The sequence below is a fragment of the Hoplias malabaricus genome, chromosome 3 (genome assembly GCF_029633855.1).
Source record: "Hoplias malabaricus isolate fHopMal1 chromosome 3, fHopMal1.hap1, whole genome shotgun sequence".
NCBI lineage: Eukaryota > Metazoa > Chordata > Actinopteri > Characiformes > Erythrinidae > Hoplias > Hoplias malabaricus.
Window position 1 is genome coordinate 48280219 of NC_089802.1, and position 25637 is coordinate 48305855.

Here is a 25637-nt window from a genome sequence, read left to right on the forward strand (position 1 = left end):
CTCTGTTAGTGAAGTTGCTTTGGAATAATTCTCTGATATGGGCTTCACAAGGCCCCACACATATTTCACTGGCCATCTGGCCTGGCATCCTATCTCTAAAGACAGAATAACAAATCTGATGCAGTCAAATGTGTTATGAATGAAACACAGAAACCTGCCAGAGTGAAGAAATCTACCATCAGTTCTGACTCTCCATTCTTTATATCAGGTTTTATCAACTGACACATTGTACAGGGGAAAAAATGATTAGAAGCATATTAGCTAAACACATTTAAACACATTAAAAACATATAACTAAGACAGAGTTTCTTATATGCAGATTATATGTATACAGATTATGTATAAATCTGCCTTCTACAAACAACTAAAAAGTGTTGCTGTTAAGGAGACACACTTAAAAAACAATTCTAATTGTATTAATATGCAATTGGTGTCAACACAGGGCGGCACAGTGGTGCAGGAGGTAGTGTCACGCAGCTTCAGGGACCTGGAGATTGTGGGTTCAAATCTTACTCCGGGTGAAGTTTGAGTTCTCCCTGTGTCCACGTGGGTTTCCTCCGGGTGCTCCGGTTTCCTCCCACGGTCCACAAACACATGTTGGTAGGTGGATTGGCGACTCAAAAGTGTCTGTAGGTGTGAGTGACTGTGTGTGTGTGTGGCCCTGTGAAGGACTGGCGCCCCCCCCCAGGATGTGTTTCTGCCTTGCGCCCAATTATTCCAGGTAGGCTCTGGACCCACCGTGACCCTGAACTGAATAAGCAGTTACAGAGAATGAATGAATGAATGAATGTTGTCCATACACATCTGTGGTTTACACAGCAGAGTTTCTGACAGCTTCAGGATCTACGCACACCTGAAATTCTGGGAGTTTTTCTTTCAGCTGAAACTTATCATGGGTAATCCAGTTTTCCTTAAGTCTGGAACCATGTGTTTTGTAAACAAGAAGGGCATGGGGAAAGAACAAGAAAAGGTGAAAAAAAATGAAAAAGGAAAAGGGTGAAACAGCCACCCTGTGTCTTCCTCTAAAATTCATCAGTTAACTTTTTTGTGAGATTATTCTTGTGTGGCCTGGGGGCACTACAGATAATGTCAATGCTACACAGCTACAGGGTTTTGAGGTCGGATCCTCACCTCAGTTTCAATTAAGTTCAATTTTATTTTTAGAGTTTTACAGTTGGTGTAACCCTGTAGCCCAGTACGACTGTGGCAAAAAAATCCCTCAGAGCATCAGGAAGAAACCTTAAGATGAACAAAGATTCAAATGCTGAACCCCTAGTTTGGAGTTCTCTCTGCTGTCTAAAATTCCAGATGCCTCTGCCATAAGCAGAGAGAGAGCCTAGCATATAGAACTGAGACAGTCTTTTTTTTTTTTCTAATTTACGGGCACTGGGGCATTGTAAACACATTAGACCAGTTTTGAGCATGCAAAGGATCAGAGAGCTAGCAAATGGTGGGAAACATATTCTGAAATGTATTAAACGTGTTTTTTGATTGCTATCGTGCACATCGATTTTATAGACCAGTCTCTCGGATGTGACGGTCAGTTGTTGGGTGATTATGTGATGCCTTGCAATGGATTGCCACCCTGTCCAGGGAGGTTCATGCCTAGAGCCCAATGTTTCCAGGTAGACTCTGGACACACCACAACCCTGTTCAAGATGAAGCATTCATTCATTCATTATCTGTAACCGCTTATCCAATTCAGGGTCACGGTGGGTCCAGAGCCTACCTGGAATCATTGGGCGCAAGGCGGGAACACAGCCTGGAGGGAGCGCCAGTCCTTCACAGGGCAACACAGACACACACACACATTCACTCACACACTCACACCTACGGACACTTTGGAGTCACCAATCCACCTACCAACGTGTTTTTGGACTGTGGGAGGAAACCGGAGCACCTGGAGGAAACCCACGCGGACACAGGGAGAACACACCAACTCCTCACAGACAGTCACCCGGAGCGGGAATTGAACCCACAACCTCCAGGCCCCTGGAGCTGTGTGACTGCAACACTACCTGCTGCGCCATTATGCTGCCCTCAAGATGAAGCAGTTACATGTTATTCTTGTTAGACCAAATATTAGTGATTTGTCTTGGAATTTTCCTGTTTGTAGATGAGGGTCTGCTTGCTGTGCTGTTAGATCACATTTTGTGAAACGTAAACAAGATCAGATTGTTTTTTTCTACAGGGAATAAAACTGCAACTGGACAGTATATAGTTCTACTAAAGCGGTTAACATAAATTATTTAAGTATATTAGCATCAGCAGATTGGTGTTGTGCATTTAATATGAACTCATACAACTTCAGTGATGTCGCTTGTGTTGCTGGGTCAGACCACAAGCTGATTTTTCCCCTGCTGTGTGAGTACCTTGCTTTCAGAGCTTCTATTTTTCTGGACTGGCCCTCTGACTGTGCAGGATAGGGATCGTTGGAGGTGTTTGGAGGGATAACGATGATTCATAGACTAGGCCTTGCAAAGGGGGAATGTTTAATTGCAGAATCTCAGTCTGTAACACAATGTCCAATATTTTTGTTGCAGATAATGAGACACAGAGCCAGCATTGTTTTTGGCAATGATGTGAATTGAAATATTTAGGTTACAGCAGTGAGTCTGTCATCATGAAACAAACATTATGATTTAAGCTGGGTTAGCAGCCTCATTTGTCTTTTAATCATGATAATTCACCTAGGGCCTTTAAGCTACTCTCACTATATTATGGCAATAACATATTTTCCCCAGCTTCAGCAAGGATTAAATAAAGCATAGAAGAATGATACACACAAGCTCCAGGGACCTGGAGGTTGTGGGTTCGATTCCTGCTCTGGGTGACTGTCTATGAGGAGTTGGTGTGTTCTCCCTGTGTCTGCGTGGGTTTCCTCCGGGTGCTCCGGTTTCCTCCCACAGTCCAAAAACACATGTTGGTAGGTGGATTGGTGACTCGAAAATGTCCATAGGTGTGAGTGTGTGAGTGAATGTGTGTGTTGCCCTGTGAAGGACTGGTCCAGGGTGTATTCCTGCCTTGCACCCAATTATTCCAGGCTCTGGGCCCACTGTGAACCTAAACTGGATAAGCGGTTACAGATAATGAATGAATGAATTAATGTCTCCTAAAGTAACTGTGGAATGTTCCACCCCTGTGTCCAAAACAGACACTTTAAACTATATGTAAAAGGAACTGGATGTTTACATGGAATATTTAACCTATTCCATGTATTACCTAAATAGTGTAAACTTGTATAATAAAATAGTGGCAGTGTAAACTTAGCCAATGAGGGCACAACATACAAGCTTCTGAGCAAAAACCCTGTCTTTTCAAATTATGTGCTTAAAGTCATAAACATCTACAAGTAATATGTATTTGACAACTAAAGTTATGCTTTATGTTAACTGTTCATTAGATATTTGGTTCTGTTATATGAGATATGCAGACGTGCGAGTCCTTCACAGGACAACACACACACTCACACCTACAGACACTTTTGAGTCACCAATCCACCTACCAATGTGTGTTTTTGGACTGTGGGAGGAAACTGGAGCACCCGCAGGAAACGCACGCAGACACGGGGAGAACACACCAGGTGAAATTTGGCCTGGGGAGCATATTCACAGACCTTCACTCTTTAAACATTGCAATTTCCTTCAGTGACAAAATGCTTAGGTGTATTCATTTGAAGCTGCATTGATACTAGAATTTACCAAGTTACACAACATATCCAAATGTTTGTAGATACCCTTTTATATTTGCTGAATGCACCTATTTACCCATGCACCTGTAGAGAACACTGATATTAAGAAAAGCATCAAATTTAATGGGACCCTCTGGAGCAGCTGTGCTTAAGCTGAAAGTCACCATAAAGGGTCAGATAAAGGTATAAAAAGCTACCCAGCACTGGCCTGTGGAGCCATGTAACTGTGTTCTCTGAAGTGATGGAGCACTATTCAATATATTTGCCATGGGCTGGAGTGGGGTTGGTGCTCCAAAACTAATCATCCAGCATCAGTACCTGACCTCACTAATACATCACAGAACTGTTCTAAGATCTAGTGTAAAGCCTTTCAGAAAAGTACAAGCTATTATTATGGCAAAATGGGGGCAACTTGCTTATTAATACCCTTGATTATAGAAGAAATGTTGCCACAGTGTGTGTTAGCAGCAGCTACTTCTAACCATTTACACACAGCCAGAATAACACAGACACTGCAAGAACAAATCTTTTTAGTAAGCAGTGTGCCTTATTACGGTTTTGGATTAGCAGCTTTTCTATAAACCATTATAAATATTCTTAAACTTCTACACTGGTGCAGTCTCAAACCTTTCTTATAATTATCACTGTGGGCCCTTTATTCAGTACTGCACTTAAGATTTGTCATGAAATTCATGAAATCTAGCATCTTTACTGGGCTAACAAGCAAACAAGTCTGCACCCCTGCTACGTTCAGCAATATTTCAGGCTTTTTCTGATGAAAACTGTTCCCAGGGAAGAGAGAGTTGTAGAAACAAAACACCTTCAGAGGGTTTCCATTCATTTCTAGCTGCAGTAAGTTTAGCTGTTTGTCATCAGTAGAACACAACAGGAGAGCTGTGTTAAAACAGATTTTGCTCCACCTGGTGATTTGCAAGGTTCAGAATTTCATGGAAGTTCCTGCCTTGATTTGAAAACATTAAGTTTGTTTTGTGAACAACATACAAAATTAAACACCCTCTATGACCTGGTATTAGCATAACAACAACAATCGCACATTGAGTTCTTAAAGACCAAGGCACATGACGGAATTATGATTAGAGCTGTGGGGGATGGCTAGAGACTGGTATTTCAATTTACTTTGTTGCAGCATACCCCTCTGGTTCACGATGAAGCACCTGAATGTATGAGGAGAACGTGAGGGGAAAAAGCAGAAAACTGAACCGGTATGTTTCAAAATTGTCATTTGAATGAGTTATGACTTAATGAGTTAAAAAGTTAATTATTATTGGTGACATCCACCAATAATTATTATGGTAATCATTCTTCAGGCAAATGATTGTAGATTTCTGCATACTGTATAAGATGTTGTCTGTGAAGATTAATGATTGGAGCATGTCTACATCCTTGCCTTTGAGGCTTAAAGTGTAGCACTAATCAGAGTGTAGCTTTGATATGTGTATACAGACAGGGATCAGACAGTAAATAAACATGAATGAGAGCAGTAATCACTGGAAATAAAGTCCAATGATACTGTATACTGTTATGTGCCTCTTATCTTGGCTAGACCTTAGAGAGTTCATCATGGAAACCTAGGAAAAAGCCAGAATGTATTATAAAGTTTCATGAATACAATGCAAAACCTAAAGATTCTGTAATTTTTTAATATATATATTTTAATTTTTCAGTAATATTTTAGCTCTTCCTTCCTGATGTCAGTGAGGCTTTTCATTCATGATGATTCAAAATGATGCTCCAAAACTGCTTAAATCTTTTTACATTGACTCACTTGAAAAGTTGACTGTTTTTCATTCTCCCAAAATATAAACACAAAGACCTGCAAATTTTGCTCTACCTGCAGCCACTGTAATGCAAACAGTAAACTCCTGCAAAGTGTGGCACAATATTAATTCATAAAAATGCAGTAAAATATAGCAAAGACAGCCAGGAAAATGGCTGCAAAACAGGGACAGAGTGGGGCAAAGCAGCTAGACTTCTACATTAAATTCATCTATTCTCTTAGCCTTACTGGCACTGAGAGTTTATTCTCTTTTATAATTCTCCATGCAGAGAAGCAACTGTCCCATGGTTCGGACATCACCATGCCGCCTGCTGTTGGAGGTCCTGTGGGGTACACTCCTCCAGAAGGAGGCTGGGGCTGGGCAGTGGTGGCTGGAGCCTTCATCTCTATAGGTTTCTCCTATGCCTTCCCCAAGTCTATCACTGTGTTTTACAGAGATATTGAGCTGGTTTTCAGTGCCAGCACAAGTCAAGTCTCCTGGATCTCCTCCATCAATGCAGCCTTTATATACGCTGGAGGTGAAACACAAACTCCACTTTAGCTTTCATACGTGTACACTTGGAGTATTTACACACAGATTTTCAGAATGCAAACTGTTAAAACATTTAACTCAGAGCAGAGACAAAAATGTAACAAGCCTATACATGATTTTTGTAAGTGTGTGTGTATATATATATATATATATATATATATATATATATATATATGTATGTATCGATTTAAGGCAAGACTGAGTTTACCCAGTGTTGTCCATGATATAAGCCTTTTAAGAGGATGCACATAAGAGAGCACAACATTACACTACAGTGCATTCTGTAAAATAGTTAAGATGGCCAGTGTATGGTAGATTATAGAAATTTAAAATAGTTTCCTCCTGATCTTAGAGTGGATTTGTAGCTTGCCTTAATGATTAGAGTGTAGGATTTGGTTTGGAAAAGCCAATTCTGGAGCAATACACTCTTCCACCTGGAGCCAGTAATTGCCCACTTTCCGAGGAGTTCACTCCTCTTTGCCATTATAAATCAATGTGACATGCTTTTAGTGTGACTGTAGAGTAAAGCTCTTTGGCAAGGCCCCCAGGTTTTGTTATGCAATTACACTTCACCATTGAGGACACACTGTAAAAAAAGGTGGATTTTTTTACACTTATATCCAGGTGGTAGGGAGCTAATGCAGAGTTTCCCTCAGTTTTGTCTTTCAGAATGTACCCAGAATGTATCTGTTTGATGTTTTAATACTTTCCTCAAATCTTTTACCAGTTTAATTAGATAATCCTCTTTGACCTAACTGGGACAATGCTGTATCCATGTCCACAGCTATATGGACTTCATTAATATGAGCCCTGAGTGTGTAATAAATACCTGCAATGGACAGAAAAAAAATTCTGTCAATTTAGAGGGGTATGGTCTAAAATGATTTTACAGCTGCATGTTTCATTACATGGAAAACAAAGAGTATTTACCTCAATTTAGTTTGATTTAGTGTTGAATATAGACTGTTATAGTAAAGTTTGTTAATTTAAAAAAAAAACAACCAATATATATATATATATATAATCTAATTAGTTCTGTACAATACATTTTAATGGCACTTTATTAGGAAGTAAACTGTATTGGATTTAAAGTAATAACTCATTATAATTTTTGATTTTATGTGTGTATAGTATTAAAAATAAAATAAAAAAATAGTACCAAAACGTTTTAACTATTACAACACCTTAATCAATAACCCTATAACCCACTTTTAATCTGCTTGCTTCTCCATGTGTCTAGATTGAGAGAATCAGTTGATGAATCATACACTTTTGCTTTGGCTTCCCTGGCCTTGTTTAAAGATGTAATGGTACTTGAGCATTCATTTTTCAATGTTTAGCCTATTATATACATTACAAATAGATTCAAAGTGAACAAAATAGCATTTATTAAGTCTGTGACTATCTGTAAAAATCCAATTAAACTTCCAGCACTATAGATTTTTGGAGCTAAACATTGACAACATTGCCATTTTCATATTTAATTTCTGGTGTTTTGCACAGTGAGTACACATTTGTCACTTAAATGTGTGCAATTTATTCAAATGATCCATGGGAAATTAAATCATCCTCGAAAATGACATTTAAGAGATTAACACACCCCCAAAAAACCTAGAAGGACTCTGAGGAGTCTATGCACCATGAAACATGCTTAAAGTACAAATTACTGTGCAAAATATACAGTTATATGCAAAAGTTTGGGCATATATTTGATGACTGAATCATCTTTCACCAAATTCTACTGCAATTAGAGGGTGTCTTTCCCATCCATTTGATACAGGTACTACATTACAGGTTCTGGGCTGTTTCCCATAGGTGCTCAGGTTAGCCTTCCTAGAGCCAATATTTTAATAATGATGATAAGTTTAGTGAACAAAATTTCTAATTAAAGTGTGCCCTGCATAATTATTCCAGAAAAGGAAAGCACTCCCAGAATTCCCCTTGAAATTACTGCTCAAGGGAATTCATGGCACCATTTTAACAGGCACTTAGATACTCTAAAGTGTCAACAGAAGTTTATTTTGGCAACTCTTCAATCTGCCAAAACTTTAGGTATATGATGCTTAAAGTAGTACCATAAGTCCAAGATGGATTTTTTTTTATCATTACCCAAAACAAAGCAGTTAACATATATCCCTACTGCTAACTACAATACATATACATTTTCATTTAAGATTATAGGTGCATTTCAGTCATCCAGTTGTTCCCTGTAAAGTGGACTATGCATGGTATTCATCCAAACCTATGTGAGTGTATGTATTCAGGTCGAAGGGAACTTCAGACTGCATAGGGAGTAGTGAGTAAATATTTATCACTACACAGGAAGTTGAAAAGGAAGTTTACTCAAGTCATTGTGTTTCAAGTTTACACACAACACAAACCTGTTGTATGTACATTAAATCACATTTATTCCCATATTACATACACAATATAATGCACAGATGCAGCTGAATAGTTTATTAGTAACTTTAGAAAGCAAAGGAGTGGTCAAATATTGCTGTCAAAGTGATTTACTGTCTTTTACATGATGATGTTGCAGGGCATTCGAATGATACATTTAACCAACTGAAGTCCCCTTAGCCAACATCAAGTGATTAGCATGTAGGGAATACAAGGGCATTGCTTAGGGACATTGTGGAATGGAATGCAGCTTATATAGTCACTTACCCTCATTTAACTGTTGATGCAGATGCAATGGTTTGGAGTGTGGAGGGGAAGTCAACATAAAAAAGAAATGGAATTAGGCAGTCGAGGCTAAGTGCACTGGCCAACATTACAACACCCCTTTTTACCTAATTCTAAATCCTTTAGCTGCACTAAAAATAAGGTTGCAAAAATGGTCCATTGAATGAGGTATATTCAACAGGTTTTATTAAAAGACAATTCTGTGTGTACAAGTTTTGAATATAAATGTTCTGTGCCACTAGTTTTTACAGCAGAGAAAACACAAGACACAAGACTTGAACCTATTGCTATAATTTAATATAACTTATTTTGTTATGGTTGCTTCACCAGGCTGTTTGTCATTATCCACAGGTCCAATCAGCAGTATCCTAGTGAAAAAATATGGCAGTCGTACTGTAATGATAATAGGGGGCTCCCTCTCAGGAGTCGGGCTCATTGCTGCATCTTTCTGCAACACAGTGGAGGCCTTGTATATTTTTGTCGGTGTTATTGGAGGTAGGTAAATTGAAATGCACTTACCAAGTTGAAAAATGACTCAAATGTCACAGTATATTAGAGACCATTTTTAGTACTATCTTCTTTCTAATCTTTTTTTTATTTTGTTAATATGTTTATAATGCCTTAACAGGTCTCGGACTTTCATTCAATCTCAATCCAGCTCTTATAATGATCAGCAGATACTTCTATAAGAGGAGGCCCTTTGCTAATGGAATTGCCATGGCTGGTACCCCTGTGTTTCTAGCTGCTCTAGCACCGATGAACAGTTGGTTTTATGACCAGTATGGCCTGAGGGGTAGCTTCCTTATACTGGGTGGGCTTCTATTGAACTGCTGTGTAGCTGGATCTCTCATGAGGCCCATTGGACCCACGCCCAAACCTGCTGTGAAAGATTCTAACACTTCAGCTGAGAGGAAGACGATGATGGAGGTCATCAACAGTTTCATTGATCTGTCCTTATTCAAACACCGTGGCTTCCTCCTGTACCTCACTGGGAACATTGTCATGTTCTGTGGCCTGTTCACTCCCCTTGTATTCCTTAGCAATTTTGCCAAGAGTAAGGGCATTCCTAATGATAAGGCAGCATCTTTGCTCTCTGTGCTGGCCATAGTGGATATGGTGGCTCGTCCCTCAATGGGAACGGTGGCCAACACCAAATTGGTGCGGCCCAAGATACAGCATTTCTTTGCAGCTTCTGTTCTGTTTAATGGTGTGTGCCACCTGCTTGCTCCTTTGTCAATGGATTACTTTGAATTTGTGATCTACTCTGCCTTCCTTGGATTTGGATTTGGATGGCTGAGCTCTGTGCTGTTTGAAACGCTAATGGATCTGGTTGGTGCTGAGCGTTTCTCCAGTGCAGTGGGGCTGGTGACCATTTTGGAGTGTGTGCCAGTGCTGCTTTCCCCACCTTTGCTAGGTGAGTTTGTGCCAGTTATATCAGTTAATATAAATCTTGTAGACCTGCTTGTTTGCTTTTTTCTTAGGTGTTCTAAACTAATAGGTAGTGTTTGTCTTAAATGTAGACAATGGCGGTATATTCTGTAACTGAAAGTCACTAATAAACAGTCATTTTAGTTTAGTTAGTTTAGTGTTTATTTCGGTTTTCAAAGTGAATACAGTATATAATAATAATAATAATAATAATAATAATAATAGCCTAAAAAAAGACAACAATTGACTATTAAATTAATAGACATGACAGTCAAAACAAAACAAATACAAACCGAAAAGTTATAGGATGAATCATTAGCTTATTGCGCCTACCCTTTTTAATTAGCTAAATAATATTCCTTTTACTTCTGTATTTAGATACAAAACCACCATGGAAAGAAACATTTTCATTTTACAATAATTTGGGCGGCATGGTGGCTTGGTGTGTAGCACATTCACCTCCCAGTGCTGGGATCTTGGGTTTAAGTCCCATCTAGGTGGAGTTTCCATGTTCTCCCTGTGTTTGTGTGGGTTTCCTCTGGGGTCTGCTTTCCTCCCACAATCAAAGCAAACAAATGAACAAACAAAAGAGTATATGGAGGTTTGGTGAACTGGCTACTAAAAACTGTTCTGGTGTGTGTGTGTGTGTGTGTGTGTGTGTGAATGTGTATGTGAATGAATGTCTGTATGTATGCAGAGTAGGCTGTGTGCGTTTTGCTGCCACTTCTCGCCAGTCTGTTTTTTCACAGTATTGTTTTAGAGGAGGTCCCACAGTGTCACAAATCTCTTTTCACTTTTCTAATTGAATGGCCAATTCAAACCGGCAGAAAGAGGTTAATATGTAATTTTTACACATTTTTAAATCTTTGCCACAAATCAGTTGCACGTTGTACTGCTTTAGTTTTGAAAAATCAAATGTTAGCTTTCAAAGTACCTATGGAGAGAGATTAGTCTCAAAATATTTTACAAATGCGTAATTACCAATACAGTACAATTTATAAATACATGTTTTTGTTTTTAATAGATATATCATAATTTTATGCAAAAATAAATAAATTTGTTTAAATTTACATTGCATATATTTGTAAAATCACTGTCTCGAATTTAAAATGTATTTGTAAATTGTAGAATCTGCGTTTGTGGATCAAGTCGTGATGTGTATTTAATTTCCTCTCGCAGGTTTTTGGATTTTGAGACGTTCCTTTCACATTTCTACGGAGCCTCTAAGGTGACATGGTGGGTTTATTTAACAAGTCGTGGCAACTATATAGTATTTTGAGGCCACAAAATAATATATTGAGGCCATGAAATAGTATTTTGAGGCTGCAAAATATCTTGTGGCCTCAATATATTACTTTGTGGCCTCAAACTATCTTGTGGCCTCAATATATTACAAACCGGATTCCAAAAAAGTTGGGACACTAAACAAATTGTAAATAAAAACTGAATGCAATGATGTGGAGGTGCCAACATCTAATATTATATTCAGAATAGAACACAAATCACAGATCAAACGTTTAAACTGCAAGAATGTATCATTTTAAGGGAAAAATATGTTGTTTTAAAATTTCATGGCATCAACAAATCCCGAAAAAGTTGGAACAAGGTCCTTTTTTATCACTGTGTGGTATTCCCCCTTCTTCTTACAACTCTCCTCCTCCTTCTCAAGTTTAGAAATAGGAATGCTCTCCCATTCATGTCTAATACAGGCCTCTAACTGTTTAATCGTCTTGGGCCTTCTTTGTCGCACATTCCTCTTTATGATGCGCCAAATGTTCTCTATAGGTGAAAGATCTGGACTGCAGGCTGGCCATTTCAGTACCCGGATCCTTCTCCTACGTAGCCATGATGTTGTGATTGCAGCAGAATGTGGTCTGGCATTATCTTGTTGAAAAATGCAGGGTCTTCCCTGAAAGAGATGACGTCTAGATGGGAGCATATGTTGTTCTAGAACCTGAATATAGTTATCTGCATTAATGGTACCTTTCCAGACATGCAAGCTGCCCATGCCACAAGCACTCATGCAACCTCATACCATCAGTGATGCAGGCTTCTGAATGGAGCATTGATAACAACTTGGGTTATCCTTGTCCTCTCTGGTCCGGATGACATGGCGTCCCAGTGTTCCATGAAGAACTTCAAATCGTGACTCATCTGACCACAGAACAGTCTTCTATTTTGCCACACTCCATTTTAAAAGACCCCTGGCCCAGTGCAAACATCTGAGCTTGTGGAGCTTGCTTAGAAATGGCTTCCTCTTTGCACTGTAGAGTTTCAGCTGGCAACTGCGGATGGCACGGTGGATTGTGTTCACTGACAATGCTTTCTGGAAGTATTCCTGAGCCCATTCTGTTATTTCCTTGACAGTGGCATTCCTGTTTGAGGTGCAGTGACGTTTAAGGGCCCGGAGATCACGAGCATCCAGTAGAGTTTTACAGCCTTGACCCTTACGTACAGCAATTGTTCCAGATTCTCTGAATCTTTTGATGTTATGCACAGTTGATGATGATAACTTAAAAGTCTTTGATATTTTACGCTGGGTAACACCATTCTGGTATTGCTGCACTATCTTTTGGCGCAACAATGGTGGAATTGGTGATCCTCTTACCATCTTGGCTTCAGAGAGACACTGACACTCTGAGAAGCTCTTTTTATACCCAATCATGTTGTCAGTTGTCCTAATTAGTGTTAATTGGTCTTCCAGCTGTTCATTATATGCTCAATTTCCTTTTTCCAGCCACTTATTTGTTGACACTGTGAAATATCGAATAAACATATTTTTCCTTTAAAATGTTACATTTACTCAGATTGAACTTTTGATCTGTCATCTATGTTCTATTACTAATAAAATATTGACATTTGCCATCTCCACATCATTGCATTCAGTTTTTATTCACAATTTGTTTAGTGTCCCAAATTTTTTGGAATCCGGTTTGTATTTCGTGGCCTCAAAATGCTATTTTGTGGCCTCAAAATATTATATAGTGGCCACAACTTGCTAAATAAACCCACCATGTCACCTAAGGGGCTCTGTACATTTCACCTGATCCAAATACAAATGCAGCCTGGTCCACAAATGTGGCAAGCAGGTGAACAAGGCTAGGTAGCATTATTGTTCTCCCCAGTGTTTTAGGACTGAGCGAATCAACCCCCCTGTAGGCAGGACTGTGACTCCATTGGCTGCCACAGTAAATGATAGGTAGCTAACTCTGGCTGCGGATTGGCTAAATAAAAGTGATGACCAATGAGAAGCACATTTTCTGTTTAGGAGCCGTGGGTATCTGCCCCTACCTCCGGCTGAGAGAAAGCATCTGTCTGAAACAAATCAACCATCTTAACAGCCCAATCTCAAAAATACAGAAAACAACGCATCCTGTATCAGTCCAGTACACCACATGGCTTTTAGTGTCCAAATACGAGATAATTTTAAAATACTTTATTTGACAACTCTAGTTTGCAGTGAAATTAGGGAAGTTCCGCTGGATGTTAATATTGTTAAATTTAGGGCAAAGCATTCTACAGTTATCCCCCTCTCCTAACTGTCTGTGATAACTGTCTGTCAGCTGCTTTTTGTTCGAACTTCCAGTAGAAATATTGCGCATATATGTCTCCATTTAAGTTGGCCCCACACATCCTAAAACAACAATCCAATCCCAATCCTACATTTCTTAGTCCAAAACTAAGCTTGTGTAACTGGCCTGCAGAGATTACAGATGAATTACAGATGCCGTGTGCTCAAAATCAATTGAATCTAGGCAGAATAAAATGTGTTTGCATCACACAAATACTCCATGTGGTATTTTAACTAGTAGAGCAGTCAAAATAAGGCATGGCATGAGTTTTATATTATTTTTATTTCTTTGGAGAATCTGTTCATTTTACTGGACACTAGTCTGCAATTTTTTCACCTCATTGTAAAAATCTGTTTGTATTGTACTTTCATCCTGAAAATGAATTGGTGCAACATTTCCTTCAGTTGCCTTGGAAGTCTTCAAGACTGTTCACATTGTTCATATAAGTGGTTGGCTTTGGGGCAGGGGATCATCTATTATGCAAACCCAGATGAGAGGCAGATTTTTTCCAAAATTCATTCACATACACAGTCATTTGTATTCCTTGCAGTTGGAAGAATGTGAATGATAACAGATTTAAAATGATTTCATGAAGCTACACTGTTATTAGCCTGTGTTTATCTCAGTGTGAAACATAACACAAAAGAAAATAGAAGAAACATTCATACTTATTACAAAAGAAGCAGAATATTAGACATTCACAAATGCCTTAATGGCATTTTAAATTCATAGAAGAAACGCCCTTAAGATTTGTATTTTCCATAGTTAAAAGTTAAAGCTATATGATGGAAAAATATATTGTATATGGTCAAATAAACTTTTTGTACAAGTTTTTTGCAAAAACATAAGAGATATTTCTAAAAGACTTTTAAAGAACATGAAAGCAATATTATGTCCATATTTTATTTTTATCCACAGGGAAATTTAATGATATCTACCAAGACTACAAATACACCTACATAAGCTGTGGAATAATCCTGTTGATCGCAAGCATGTTCCTCTTTGTCGGGATGGGCATCAACTACAGGCTGCTGGATAAAGAAGCCAAGGAAGAGGTTAAAAGGGCCCAGCTGAAAGAAACATCAGATGAATCCTCCACAGACTCTACAGCCAAACAGAAGATTGGCAATGAGAAGACAGTAGCCGAAAAATAAGCTGATTCCAAAACTGCAGGACTGCATCAAGTGATGGCATTCACAAACAGATTTCACTGGAAGAAATACAAACACAAGCCTTTGTTAAAAAAACGATTGCACTCATCATGCCTGAAAGCAGGATTCGGTTATAGAGTTTCATTTTATATTGTGTATCTTCATTGCTATTTGTGCAATGATGTGAATGTCTGAGGTTGTCTAATAATAAACTAATTCAACTTCTACTCACAATATTGATCATTCCAGTACAATTATGCAAGTAATTAAATATTTAACGGTCTGTAAATTAACAGGCTCAGTCTTGGCTCGGTCTCGACATCATTTTTACTTGGTCTTGTCTCTGTCTCCTAGTAAATTGGACTCGGAAATTGCTCTTAAGACAAGCTGAGTACAGCACTTCAGTTAAAGAACTTAGGAAATAACTTTTTTCCTATCATTATTGAATATTATAAATACTTTCAAACAGAATAAAAAACCCTTTCAGCTTCTGAAAAGAAAATATCACCTCCCTGTAAATTCTGCCACATTCCAATAAGAGACATTGGGATCAATGTCTAGCTTCCACAAAAACCTAGAAAGGAAGCAAAAGAGGAAGTGCAGCTTTTCATTATGCTAAATAATATTTCAATGCTTTATATTATTTAATGTTGCATATTTTGTTAAATAGGGTATGGTGTGTCTCCGTGTGGGTTTCCTCTGGGTGCTCCGGTTTGCCACAGACCAAAAACACACATTGGTAGGTGGATTGGTGACTCAAAGGTGTCAATAGGTGTGAGTGTGTGTCACCCTGTGAAGGACTGGTGCCCTCTCAAGGGTGTGTTCCTGCCATGTGACCAATGATCCCAGGTAGGCTGTGGACCCACCATGACCATGAACCGAATAAGTGGTTACAGACAATGAATGAATTAATATTCTGTCAAATACAGTACCAGTCAAATACAGTACCAGTCAAAAGGTTCTCATTCAAAGGTTTTTCTTCTTTTTTTTCATAATTTCTACATTGTAAATGAATGTGGAATACATTAAAACTATGAAGGAACACATATGGAATTTTGTAGTAAACAACAAAGTGTTCTTCATAGTAGCCACCTTTTGTTTGATGACAGCTTTGCCCCCTCTCAGTGTTCTCTCAACCACCTTCATGAGGTCTTCACCTGGAATGGTTTTCGTAGAACAGCTGTGGTTTCGTCAAGAGTTAATTTGTAGAACTGCTTGCCTTCTTAATCATAACTTGTGTTGTGTAGAGGTAGTGGCTGGTACACAGTTCTATACAGTGAATAGCCCTATTCCACCAAAGACTAATGAAATGTGTCTAAACATTTGACCATTACTGTATATTATACGATTTTTTATTATATATTAGTATTTATAGTATATAATACATGAACTACAAATAAGCTTTTCCAACTTTTTCTATTTATTTGTGTATTCTGAAAAAGTGTTTTACTGGTCTCAGTCTTGACTTGGACTGATGTGTCCTGATCTTTGCCTTGTTCTGAATGTGACCTGGTCTCTGTCTTGACTCAGACTCTGCTTTAATGGTCTTAAATACTAAGCTTGGTCATATAAAAATGTTTTGACACCCTTGGACAAATTACATAATAAAACGTATAAAACGTGTGCAAACATTAGATGTAGAAGCTTCATTTTCACAAACATTTAATTGAAACATGCATGATTAAGTTTGTTGTCTATGGAGGATGTATTCATTTCATGAGACAGAACAAAAACAAACATGTAGTTTGACCTGGGGGTTGAGGAGCAAATTGGATAACACCACTGCCATGCACATAGGATCAAGGGATGTTTTCTCCCTTAATGCCACTTCTGTACTTATGTCCTGATATTACATTCATCTCCCACTGTAAATCACACTGGATAAGAGCAACTGCTAAAGATGGAAATATGCTTAAGAGCATTCTTGCCGGGATTTGGCAAAGGCTACAAACAGAAACATCTGCTACTAGTGACAGCAAAGTAGTTTGCAGACAGTGCTTAGAAATCTAGATGCCTCATGTCATACTGCTTGCTTCAGCAAATAATTATTTCTGAAGTCATGTTCCTGAGATATAAAAGACATTCTTATTTAGATTTTATGTTAATTATGTGTGTGAAATACTACCATTAAATCTTCTGTAATCTTTATCCTTGTCAGGGTTATCAGGAACACAATCTGGACAGGGCACCAGTCAATCACAGGGCATGACACACCCACCCAACATTCAGACTTTCAGCATTCATTCTTTTGAAATGATTGGTATTAATAAGTACTTTGTTCCTCTTTGGGATAGGTCAGAAAGACGTTTGTGATTCAGAACAAATCACAGGCAGAGTTCTAAGATTCTCCATCAATCAAAGGAATGCTGTTCCCCTACTCCATAGCATTATGACTTTCTAGCCCACACTTGGCATTGGACATGTTGATATTAAGATCAAGTGCAGTAGCTGCTACACAGTTTCCCATTTTATTGGCAGTGCTTTCTGGAGTTCTCATATTTCTTGTCTAAAAACTAAAGAACCTACATTAAGTTGACTACTGCGTCTGTCAGCTACCCTTTAAGCCAATTGGAAAAATCCAATCCTAACAATATGTTTATATGCACAGAAAAGGCCATATATTCGCCTGTCATACTATTATCAACCTTACTGAATATTCCTGTTTCATGTTTAAAAAGCAAAAAGCATGCACTGGCACATTAATAACTGACCCCTACTGAGTGTTTATCTGCATATTAGGAGTGCAATTTGAAGCTATTGCAAGCAGAAATGGGCAGCAATTTAGTAGGCAAGGGTAGGGGAGAAAACTAGATATTAATGACTTCTACTGATTACAGCCTTATGACCTGTTAGAGTGATTTCATCAGTCATTCAAAAGACCAGGCTTTATGCATTTTAAGTGGCAAGAATTTTAATTTGATTTTTGTATAATTCATGGTAGCATGGTCATCATTTCTGGATTATGAAGCTCTTATAGGACTCTCTTATAGAGGTCATAAATACTGCAGCCGTGACTCTGCATTAAGAAGATTAGGAGGTCACTGGCTGAGTAGCCAGATGCACTTCACCATGCAAAACTGTATCATGTCATGTGGTACATGGCAGATACACGTGATTTGCAGAGGTGAAGTTTATGCAGTCTCCACAAGGTGGCACTTCCCCCATTCTAGATGGAATATGGCCATGCTGTCTTATGACATAAATACAGGCTGAGCAGCAACCTGTGTCTGTGCTAATGTGATGCACTGGAGAAGCTTCCATATGAGAAGCAACGGCAGCAGACTCTCCACTTTAACAGACTTTAATCACTCCGTGGGCTAGCCATCTGGATAGTTTCTGAAGCACATTCCCAAATACAAATGCAATATTGCCATTCTTATTACAGACATACATCTGCAGAAAAAAAAATTCTCTCTCTCTCTCTCTCTCTCTCTCTCTCTCTCTCTCTCTCTCTCTCTCTCTCTCTCTCTCTCTCTCTCAAACAATCAAATGAAAACAACCAGATGAAAAAATAACAGTACGTGTATACTGAATTCACAATGTTCAAATTTAGTAAGTTCAATGATATTTTGCACTGTGTAATGGTAGCTCAATAATAATGGACAACATTGAAAAGGATATTTAAACAAGCAAAAAAAAAATGTGGTTAATGATTTCAGTCTCCCATTGACAGACGAAAACATACAACCATTAATTAAATAGGAGATCATATGAAAATAAATGATTTTGAATGCATTAGCAACTTTATTTGGTGATTTGGAGACAACCAACCCACAAACTGTGAAACAAAACAATCCAGTCATTTATGTGATGTGCCTAAGCCTAAAAAAACATGGGCTAAAACTAGGCATTCTGAACTTGTGCTGCATTTTAACACTCCAGAATTTTGTCCTGCCTCCTTGTCTGAGTCCCTCCAATCACAGCACTGGACCCGTGTTTATGTGAGAGGACAAAAACAAGGCTAAATGGAGCATAACAGGTGCAACGTGCTGAGAAGTATACTAAATAAATATCGCAAAAATGAGTAAGGAAAAATAAGTGTCACAAAATTAAAATGACTAAAATAATAGCATTTCTGCTTCACATGCCTTATAAAGAGGTTTACTCTTATTTAGAGGAATATGTGCTGCAACCTGATTGTTTAGATAGGGAAAGGAAATTCTGTGTTGTATGTTCCTTGTGGTATTTTGAAAAAATAATGTTATAAAGATTTTATTAAGAACTGCAGAATTGATGTATAATGTGTCCTCTTTTAAAATACATTTAAAAATCAAAAACCTTCATCAATTTTTTAAACAAAAATAATGTTATAATTAGTGTCAGTTCTAGAAATATTGAAGAGCAAAATGTAACTGAACCCACTAACATTTAATATTAAAATAAAAAAAAAAAAATGTTTAGGCATTCACCTTTATGTTTCACCTAGGTATAATTATGTGGTGACATACAGACCTAATTGTCTCAGTAATTCATCAGAGAGTACATACAATTAAACAATAATTAACCTTCCAAAACCACACTATGACAATCAAAAACAGTAGCATGCATGAAAATATCCACACCCACTTTTGGTGAAAATCAACAAGTTTAGAACAACCAGTGCTGTAATAAAAACCTTCTTTAAAGGGGACGCAAGAGTTTATCCCTAAATAACATACGGTAAGGAAGATTATTCATAAGGCAAAAAGAGGATTATGTTTGGCAAGACGTTGGGGTCACAAATTTTCTGAAAAATACTGTTAGATGCTACCTCTATGCCAGTAAATTATACAAAGAACTTAAAAAGGAAAGGTTTTATCTAAACACAACCCAAAGCAGACTAAATTAACCAGACATCTAGTCAAATAAGTAACAAACACTCAAGAGGGTTTTGGTTAAAAAGAACCATGGTTCTACAGAAAAGGAACTTAAGCGGACTGATAAGTGTGGTGGAGGATCTGTGATGCTCGGATGCTTTCGGAAGTCCATTGGAACCATGAAGCACCAGGAGTTGTAAAATAAAAATCTCCCTTTCAAAAAAGCTAAAACTGGGCTCTCCAAGGATCCAAATCATATGTCCTCCAACCAGGTGGAAACAGCCGGGTTTTTTTTTTTTGTTTTTTTTTAATGGAGGATTAGTCTCAGAATCATTGCATTGTATGCTTCTCACTGAGCAGTATAGGAGCACAATTGCTGGTATACTCGCAAAAATCCTTTTTTTTTAAGTCTGAGATGGAGCTACTTAAGCGCAAAGCAATTTGCATGATCTGTTTTTACTGGTTGCTACTAAGATCGCTGATAATTGTGGAGATGACTCTATGCCTTGATGTCTTAATGCTAGTTGCAGTGATTGAGGTAAAGGCAGATCATTCGTTAAATATAGAGTATCAGAGATCCAGAGGATGAGGAGTGTGTTTGCATGGCCCTTGATTGGAGATGGAGCAGACTGACGTTAACTGTGTACCATATGTCCCGAATCCTCTGATCTATGTCCATGTGGCTGGAATTGACCCCCAGTGGATAAAGTGCTCCAAATTGGCTGTTTGATATATGGCCAGTCCTTGTTAACAGTGCTCCCCTCTGTCAATTCTCTCCTTTGCACACAAGGTCAGCCTTCTTCTTCAGCTGGACAAATTGGAGGAGGTTACGGCGTTGCTGGCAATACACACACATATGAGAACACACATGCTTAAGTGGACAACCAGGTGAACCATGAAAGTACAGATACACACACACACACACTTATTGTCCATTCTCTACAGGCTCGACGCCTAGCTTCCACCAGCACACTGTGATTGAAAGGTGAAGGGAAAACAATAACGACCAGAGACGTGCTCCAAGCCAGAGATACAGGAAGTGATATACAGGAAAGCATTGACTGGGTGGGTACAAATAGCTGTGCTATTACATAATTTGATTTCATTACACGCACTGGGTTTGCTTAATGGGGACAGACAGTACTGAAGAATCTATGACGTACACATATAGTACAGTACTGTACAGTACAATGTGAAATGTGCACCACTGTTTTGAGAACACACATCAGCGTCATTGCTTGTTTGTTTTTTGTTTTTTTCAATCTAACAAATCTTAAATGCATTTATATAACACTTTTTACAACTGATGCTGTCACAAAGAAGCATTACAGAATTGGTATCAGAACAGATAATGTGCATAATGTGGATTTTTGTCTATTTCCTTTTCTCAGAGATAGCTTCACATTGCAGACCCACAGTGTTGAGTTTTCTTCTCAGCGTGGAAGAATGGGCAGAAGCACATGGATTTTTTTCATCTCACATTGACATTGAAACGTGATTTTCTGTTATATCTCAGAGATGAAAGCTTTAAAGACTGTTTATCCGATGGTGAAACTTCCACAGGTCTTGTCTGGTTGTTAGGAGCCCATGAGAGCCTCACCGTGCCACTGCTTTGAAGTCCTTCAGTTGCATGTTTAACTATTGCAATATCCCAGAAAAACAGGGGAAGTTTCCTGTCACGTTTAACCCTGATGTGGTTAACAATGAAGTGCTCAATGGGAGAGCACACACCTCTCTGTTCCTCCTTTAATACTGTAGTTGATGTTTATTTTCTCAGTTCCTCCTCTACGTACATGTATGAGGTCTGACATAGACATATTTTAGATCTCCAGGGGCAGGCGGTCAGGACAAGGCCCCTACAATGTGGAGTCCAAACAAACACAGCTGCTAATGGGACTGGATCTCCTCCTCCATTTAGACTGGATCATCCGGCTTCCTCAGATGAAGGAGAACAAGGGAAGATTAAGGTGTGGTTCTTGCAGGGAGCAACTACATTAATTTAGGAAAAATAAATATTTTTTGTTTTTGGGTTTTTTCTTTCTTTCCAGGCCTAGTACACAATTGCTTCAAAAGACATGAAAGGGTGCAGGGAAAGTCATGTTTGTTCTGAAATATTGATTGAATGAAATCAATGTTTAGAAATTAAACATTCATCTGATCTACTAATACATCAAAATCAATGTGCCAGGAGCTATAACTGATCACAAAATTGATTATTTCCTTTTGTTAATAGTGCCATACCATCGAGAAAGATGCCACCTCGAGTAATCCGGCAAATTCATTTTTTGGGGTCTGTGCTGTTAAAGTGAGGATGACAGCAGTCCATTTTTTCAAAACAAGCTCCGACCCTGTATAGCAGTTATCTCTCCCATTCCAGTACTTACCGGATACAGAAAGAACAGGGAGTACAGGGAGAACAGGGAGTACAGGGAGAACAGGTCTTCGAAGCAAAGTGCACAGGTCATTGTTAGCTCTAATAAATACTAGATCTCTTGCAAACAACTCCTGTAATAATTGTATTATGGCCCATAAGCTTAATTTTCTGCTTCAAATAGAAACATGGTTAAATTTGATGACCCTGCTCAATCCAAGCGGTTATCACTTGGTCACATTTCATACTTTGAGTATATATTTAGAGTCTTGAAAGGGGCAACAATAATTGCTAATAATTGTTCACATGCCTCCATAGTAGAATGCAAAATTGTTTTTGGTTAATTGTACTGAATGTGACCATTTTGTTATTGTTAGTTATTTTAATATATAGTACATGTTGTCAGGCCCAAGGACAATTATTTTAGACCATCTCAGCATGGGATCGGAAGCACACGCTGCCATGGTCACACTGTGGATGTAGTAATGTCTGTAAGGGTCTCAGCATATCAGCAACGCTTATTCACGCTGGGCTTGTGTTTGCAAATTTTCACATGCTAAATGCCATTTATTTCAGTGATTTGCGGCAAGTAAATTTTGTGTATGCGGTGTCCAGACATGGATATTTCGGGATATGGGTAATTTATGCTTCTTGATTTCTACTCCAAAAGAAGTTTGCTACATTTTTAATATTAAAATCCACAATATCAGACAATCAGTACATCCATATACAGCAAAGTGGTTGTATTATGTCTAACACCACATATAAATATCTTGGTTAAATTGCCCTGTTTCTTGCTATTACTGAACATATTGTAAGTGATACAGTGAGTCATTTCAAATCATACACACACATTCTTAACACATTACCAACCAACTTTTTATAGAATGTCGTTTGCTCAATATCTGCAGATATAATTTCTTTAGTAAATACAGTATGTCAATTTTGTTGGGTGATTATCTGAACACATTATCTGCGGCTGTGAAGCCTCTCCTGAAAAAGAAAATTCTAGATACAACACACAAGGTTACCGACCAATTTCTAATCTACATTTCATTAGAAAAAATACTGAAAAAAGTTTCTTCAACATATTACAGGTTTTTGTCCATAAATCTAGATATATTTCAATCAGAACTCCAGCCTAACTATTGTACTGAGACAGCTCTAATTAAGGTTATCTGTGGCTTTAATTTTAATACAGATTTTGAAAAAATATGTGTCCTAGTATTGCTTGACTTCAGTGCTCCCTTTGATATCACAAAAAATTCTCATAGATAGACTTCTGGGCTGGGCTGAACTCACAGGAACAGTCCTAAAATTGTTCAGGTTCAGTTCATATAGGCAAGTCAGGATCATCTTTGTCAAAATAGAAAATAATGCTTCTAAAACTGTGCAAATGACCTGTGCTGTCCCCCAGGGTTCATTTCTGGGGCTTCTCTTATTTAATTTATATATGGTTCTTCTTACATGACTTACCCAAGCTAAGCAGATGACAATCAGATCCACGGGGCCCTCTGCCTGAAATCTAGAGAACCAGCTTGTATCTTTGGAGTACTATTGGACCAAATTAGTATTTTATCATATTAAGAAAATCAGCAAAATTGGAGTTTTTCTGACTAAACCAGACCTGGAGAAACACATTCATGACTTTATTTCGAGCAGAATTGATTACTGCATTGGTCTCCTAACTGCTTCCAAAAAAGACCATTAAACAGCTTCACCTGATTTTAGCCGCAGCTGATAGAATTCTCGCTAGGAGAAAAAGATGTTGTTAAATCCTCCCACTGGATACCATTGTGTTACAGAATAGACTTTAAGGTACTGTTACTGGTCTATAAATCTCTAAATGTTCTGGGACCAGCATATTCATCACAGAAACTGCAGCAATATGAGACAAGCAGAAATCTCCAATCACTAGGTATGAGTCAGATAGTGCGGTCTCATTAGAATTAGAAGAGCCCGACACTGGATACTTTTAAATCCAGGCACACTCATAGTATAATCATGATCATAATCATGACTTACCATTTCTAATTTATTATTTCTATTCCTCAATGTGTTTTTAGATTTTAGTTCTTTGGATTATCTTGATATTTTCACTCACTTTGAATGATCACAGCCAAAAAAATTAAAAGTTGATATAAATAAAATGTACTTGTCTATTTTAGAAAACACGCACACACACACACACACACACACACACACACACACACACACATATATATATATAAAATCAACAGCTTTTCAACACAATGTTTTGTCCATGCCTCTCCCCATTGCCTGTTCCCGTCTGTCACTTTTTATATTCCTCCCACATGAGCAGCACACAGCAGGACTATGTGGTGCCTGTCTCGTATCCATGCATGTTTCTAAATCATGTTTGTTTTGTCTGGGCACACTAGAATAAGAAGAATATTCCCACTCGGGTCCTTTGTCCCCCACCATCTTGGTGTAGAGAGAGAGAAAATGAATACCGCACCAGTTTATTGGACAGGGTCTGTCGATACATTCAGTCTCCAGATGATTTGCCACAAGAGAGGTTTCTATCAGTGGAGCCTGCAGCCCGTCTGCTTTCTATATAGGTCAGAGTGCCTTCATCCTGCGGGTGCAGTTTTCTTTGCTGTTTATAATGGGGTTTTGTTTTAAATGGATTTTATTATTTCATTACATTTATTATAGCATCCTTCTGAGATTGAGTTGGGTTCATGCTGGGTTTATCCATCCAGTTTTTATTTTTACATTTTGTTATTTTATTTTTGTACAAAGATCATATCTAAATATATTTATTCTCATCATAGTACAACAACAAGTGATTGATGCAAAGCACTGACTGAATAAATAAATGAGTAAAAGATTGTGAGAATGATTGATTTAGGAGTGAGTAAATGGGTGACTAGCTTCAAGTCGGTCCTTTTTTTCATTCATTCATTCATTAATTGTCTGTAACCATTTATCCAGTTCAGGGTCACGGTGGGTCCGGAGCCTGCCCAGAATCACTGGGCGCAAGGTGGGAACACACCCAGGAGGAGGCGCCAGTTCTTTAGAGAGCAAGTCCTTTTTTTTATTTCTCAAATTTTGCAAATATATTTCCTTGTTTTACAACTATAAGAAGGTTGTATATAAGCTTCATCTAGACATAAAGTCATAAACTCTTTACGTCATTATATTATTATTTTAGGAAACAATCTGTGTAAAGGTCTCAAATAAATTTGCCCCAACTATTCATCCACAAGAGCATTACTGAGGTCAGGTACTGATGTTGGTTGCTTACTACTACGTTCCTATTTTCTGTAGAGATCATACAAGCTGTATATGTGTAACTGAATATCTGTGTTAGCAATGACATCTTAAAGTATTGAATCCACTAATTAGAAGAGATGTCTGGATGCATTTGGACCTAATGTGTCCCAGTATTCTTTCATGTCTGTTCACTAAATATAAAAAAACATGGAAAAAATGTGGATGTTTATTATGTTTTCTTTTGATTGTTCAATAACACAGAAGAGCATAAAGTTTTGCAGGAGCTTATCTCTGAAAAACAGTTTTGTAGGAGTTTATATATTCTATGTGCAGTGATTATTAGCATAAACTTTTTCATGTCATGTTTTTAATC

The 25637-nt window shown here is 38.1% G+C and overlaps 1 protein-coding gene across 4 annotated transcripts; it reads left to right on the plus strand.

Moving 5' to 3' along the window:
* Positions 1-4773: 4773 nt before the first annotated feature.
* LOC136692070 (monocarboxylate transporter 1-like) lies at positions 4774-16474 on the plus strand. 4 transcript variants are annotated; one of them, XM_066665145.1, is made up of 6 exons: positions 4774-4914; positions 5759-6007; positions 9058-9201; positions 9335-10120; positions 11314-11370; positions 11920-14617. In XM_066665145.1, the coding sequence occupies exons 2-5, from the start codon at positions 5791-5793 to the stop codon at positions 11364-11366; spliced, it is 1200 nt and encodes a 399-aa protein (XP_066521242.1). In that variant the 5' UTR covers positions 4774-4914; positions 5759-5790; the 3' UTR covers positions 11367-11370; positions 11920-14617. The 4 variants fall into 4 exon arrangements, with proteins under 4 accessions (XP_066521242.1, XP_066521238.1, XP_066521239.1 ...); XM_066665141.1 differs by lacking the exons at positions 11314-11370; positions 11920-14617 and adding an exon at positions 14625-16474; XM_066665142.1 differs by lacking the exons at positions 11314-11370; positions 11920-14617 and adding an exon at positions 14625-16474 and having other exon boundaries at positions 5759-5881.
* The last annotated feature ends 9163 nt before the right edge of the window (positions 16475-25637 follow it).

Coding starts and splice junctions, on each gene's coding strand:
- LOC136692070 (XM_066665141.1), top strand. CDS start 5,791: ATGCCGCCTGCTGTTGGAGGTCCTGTGGGGTACACTCCTCCAGAAGGA. Junction 9,202..9,334: donor TTTTGTCGGTGTTATTGGAG/GTAGGTAAATTG, acceptor ATGCCTTAACAG/GTCTCGGACTTTCATTCAAT. Junction 10,121..14,624: donor GCTTTCCCCACCTTTGCTAG/GTGAGTTTGTGC, acceptor TTTTATCCACAG/GGAAATTTAATGATATCTAC.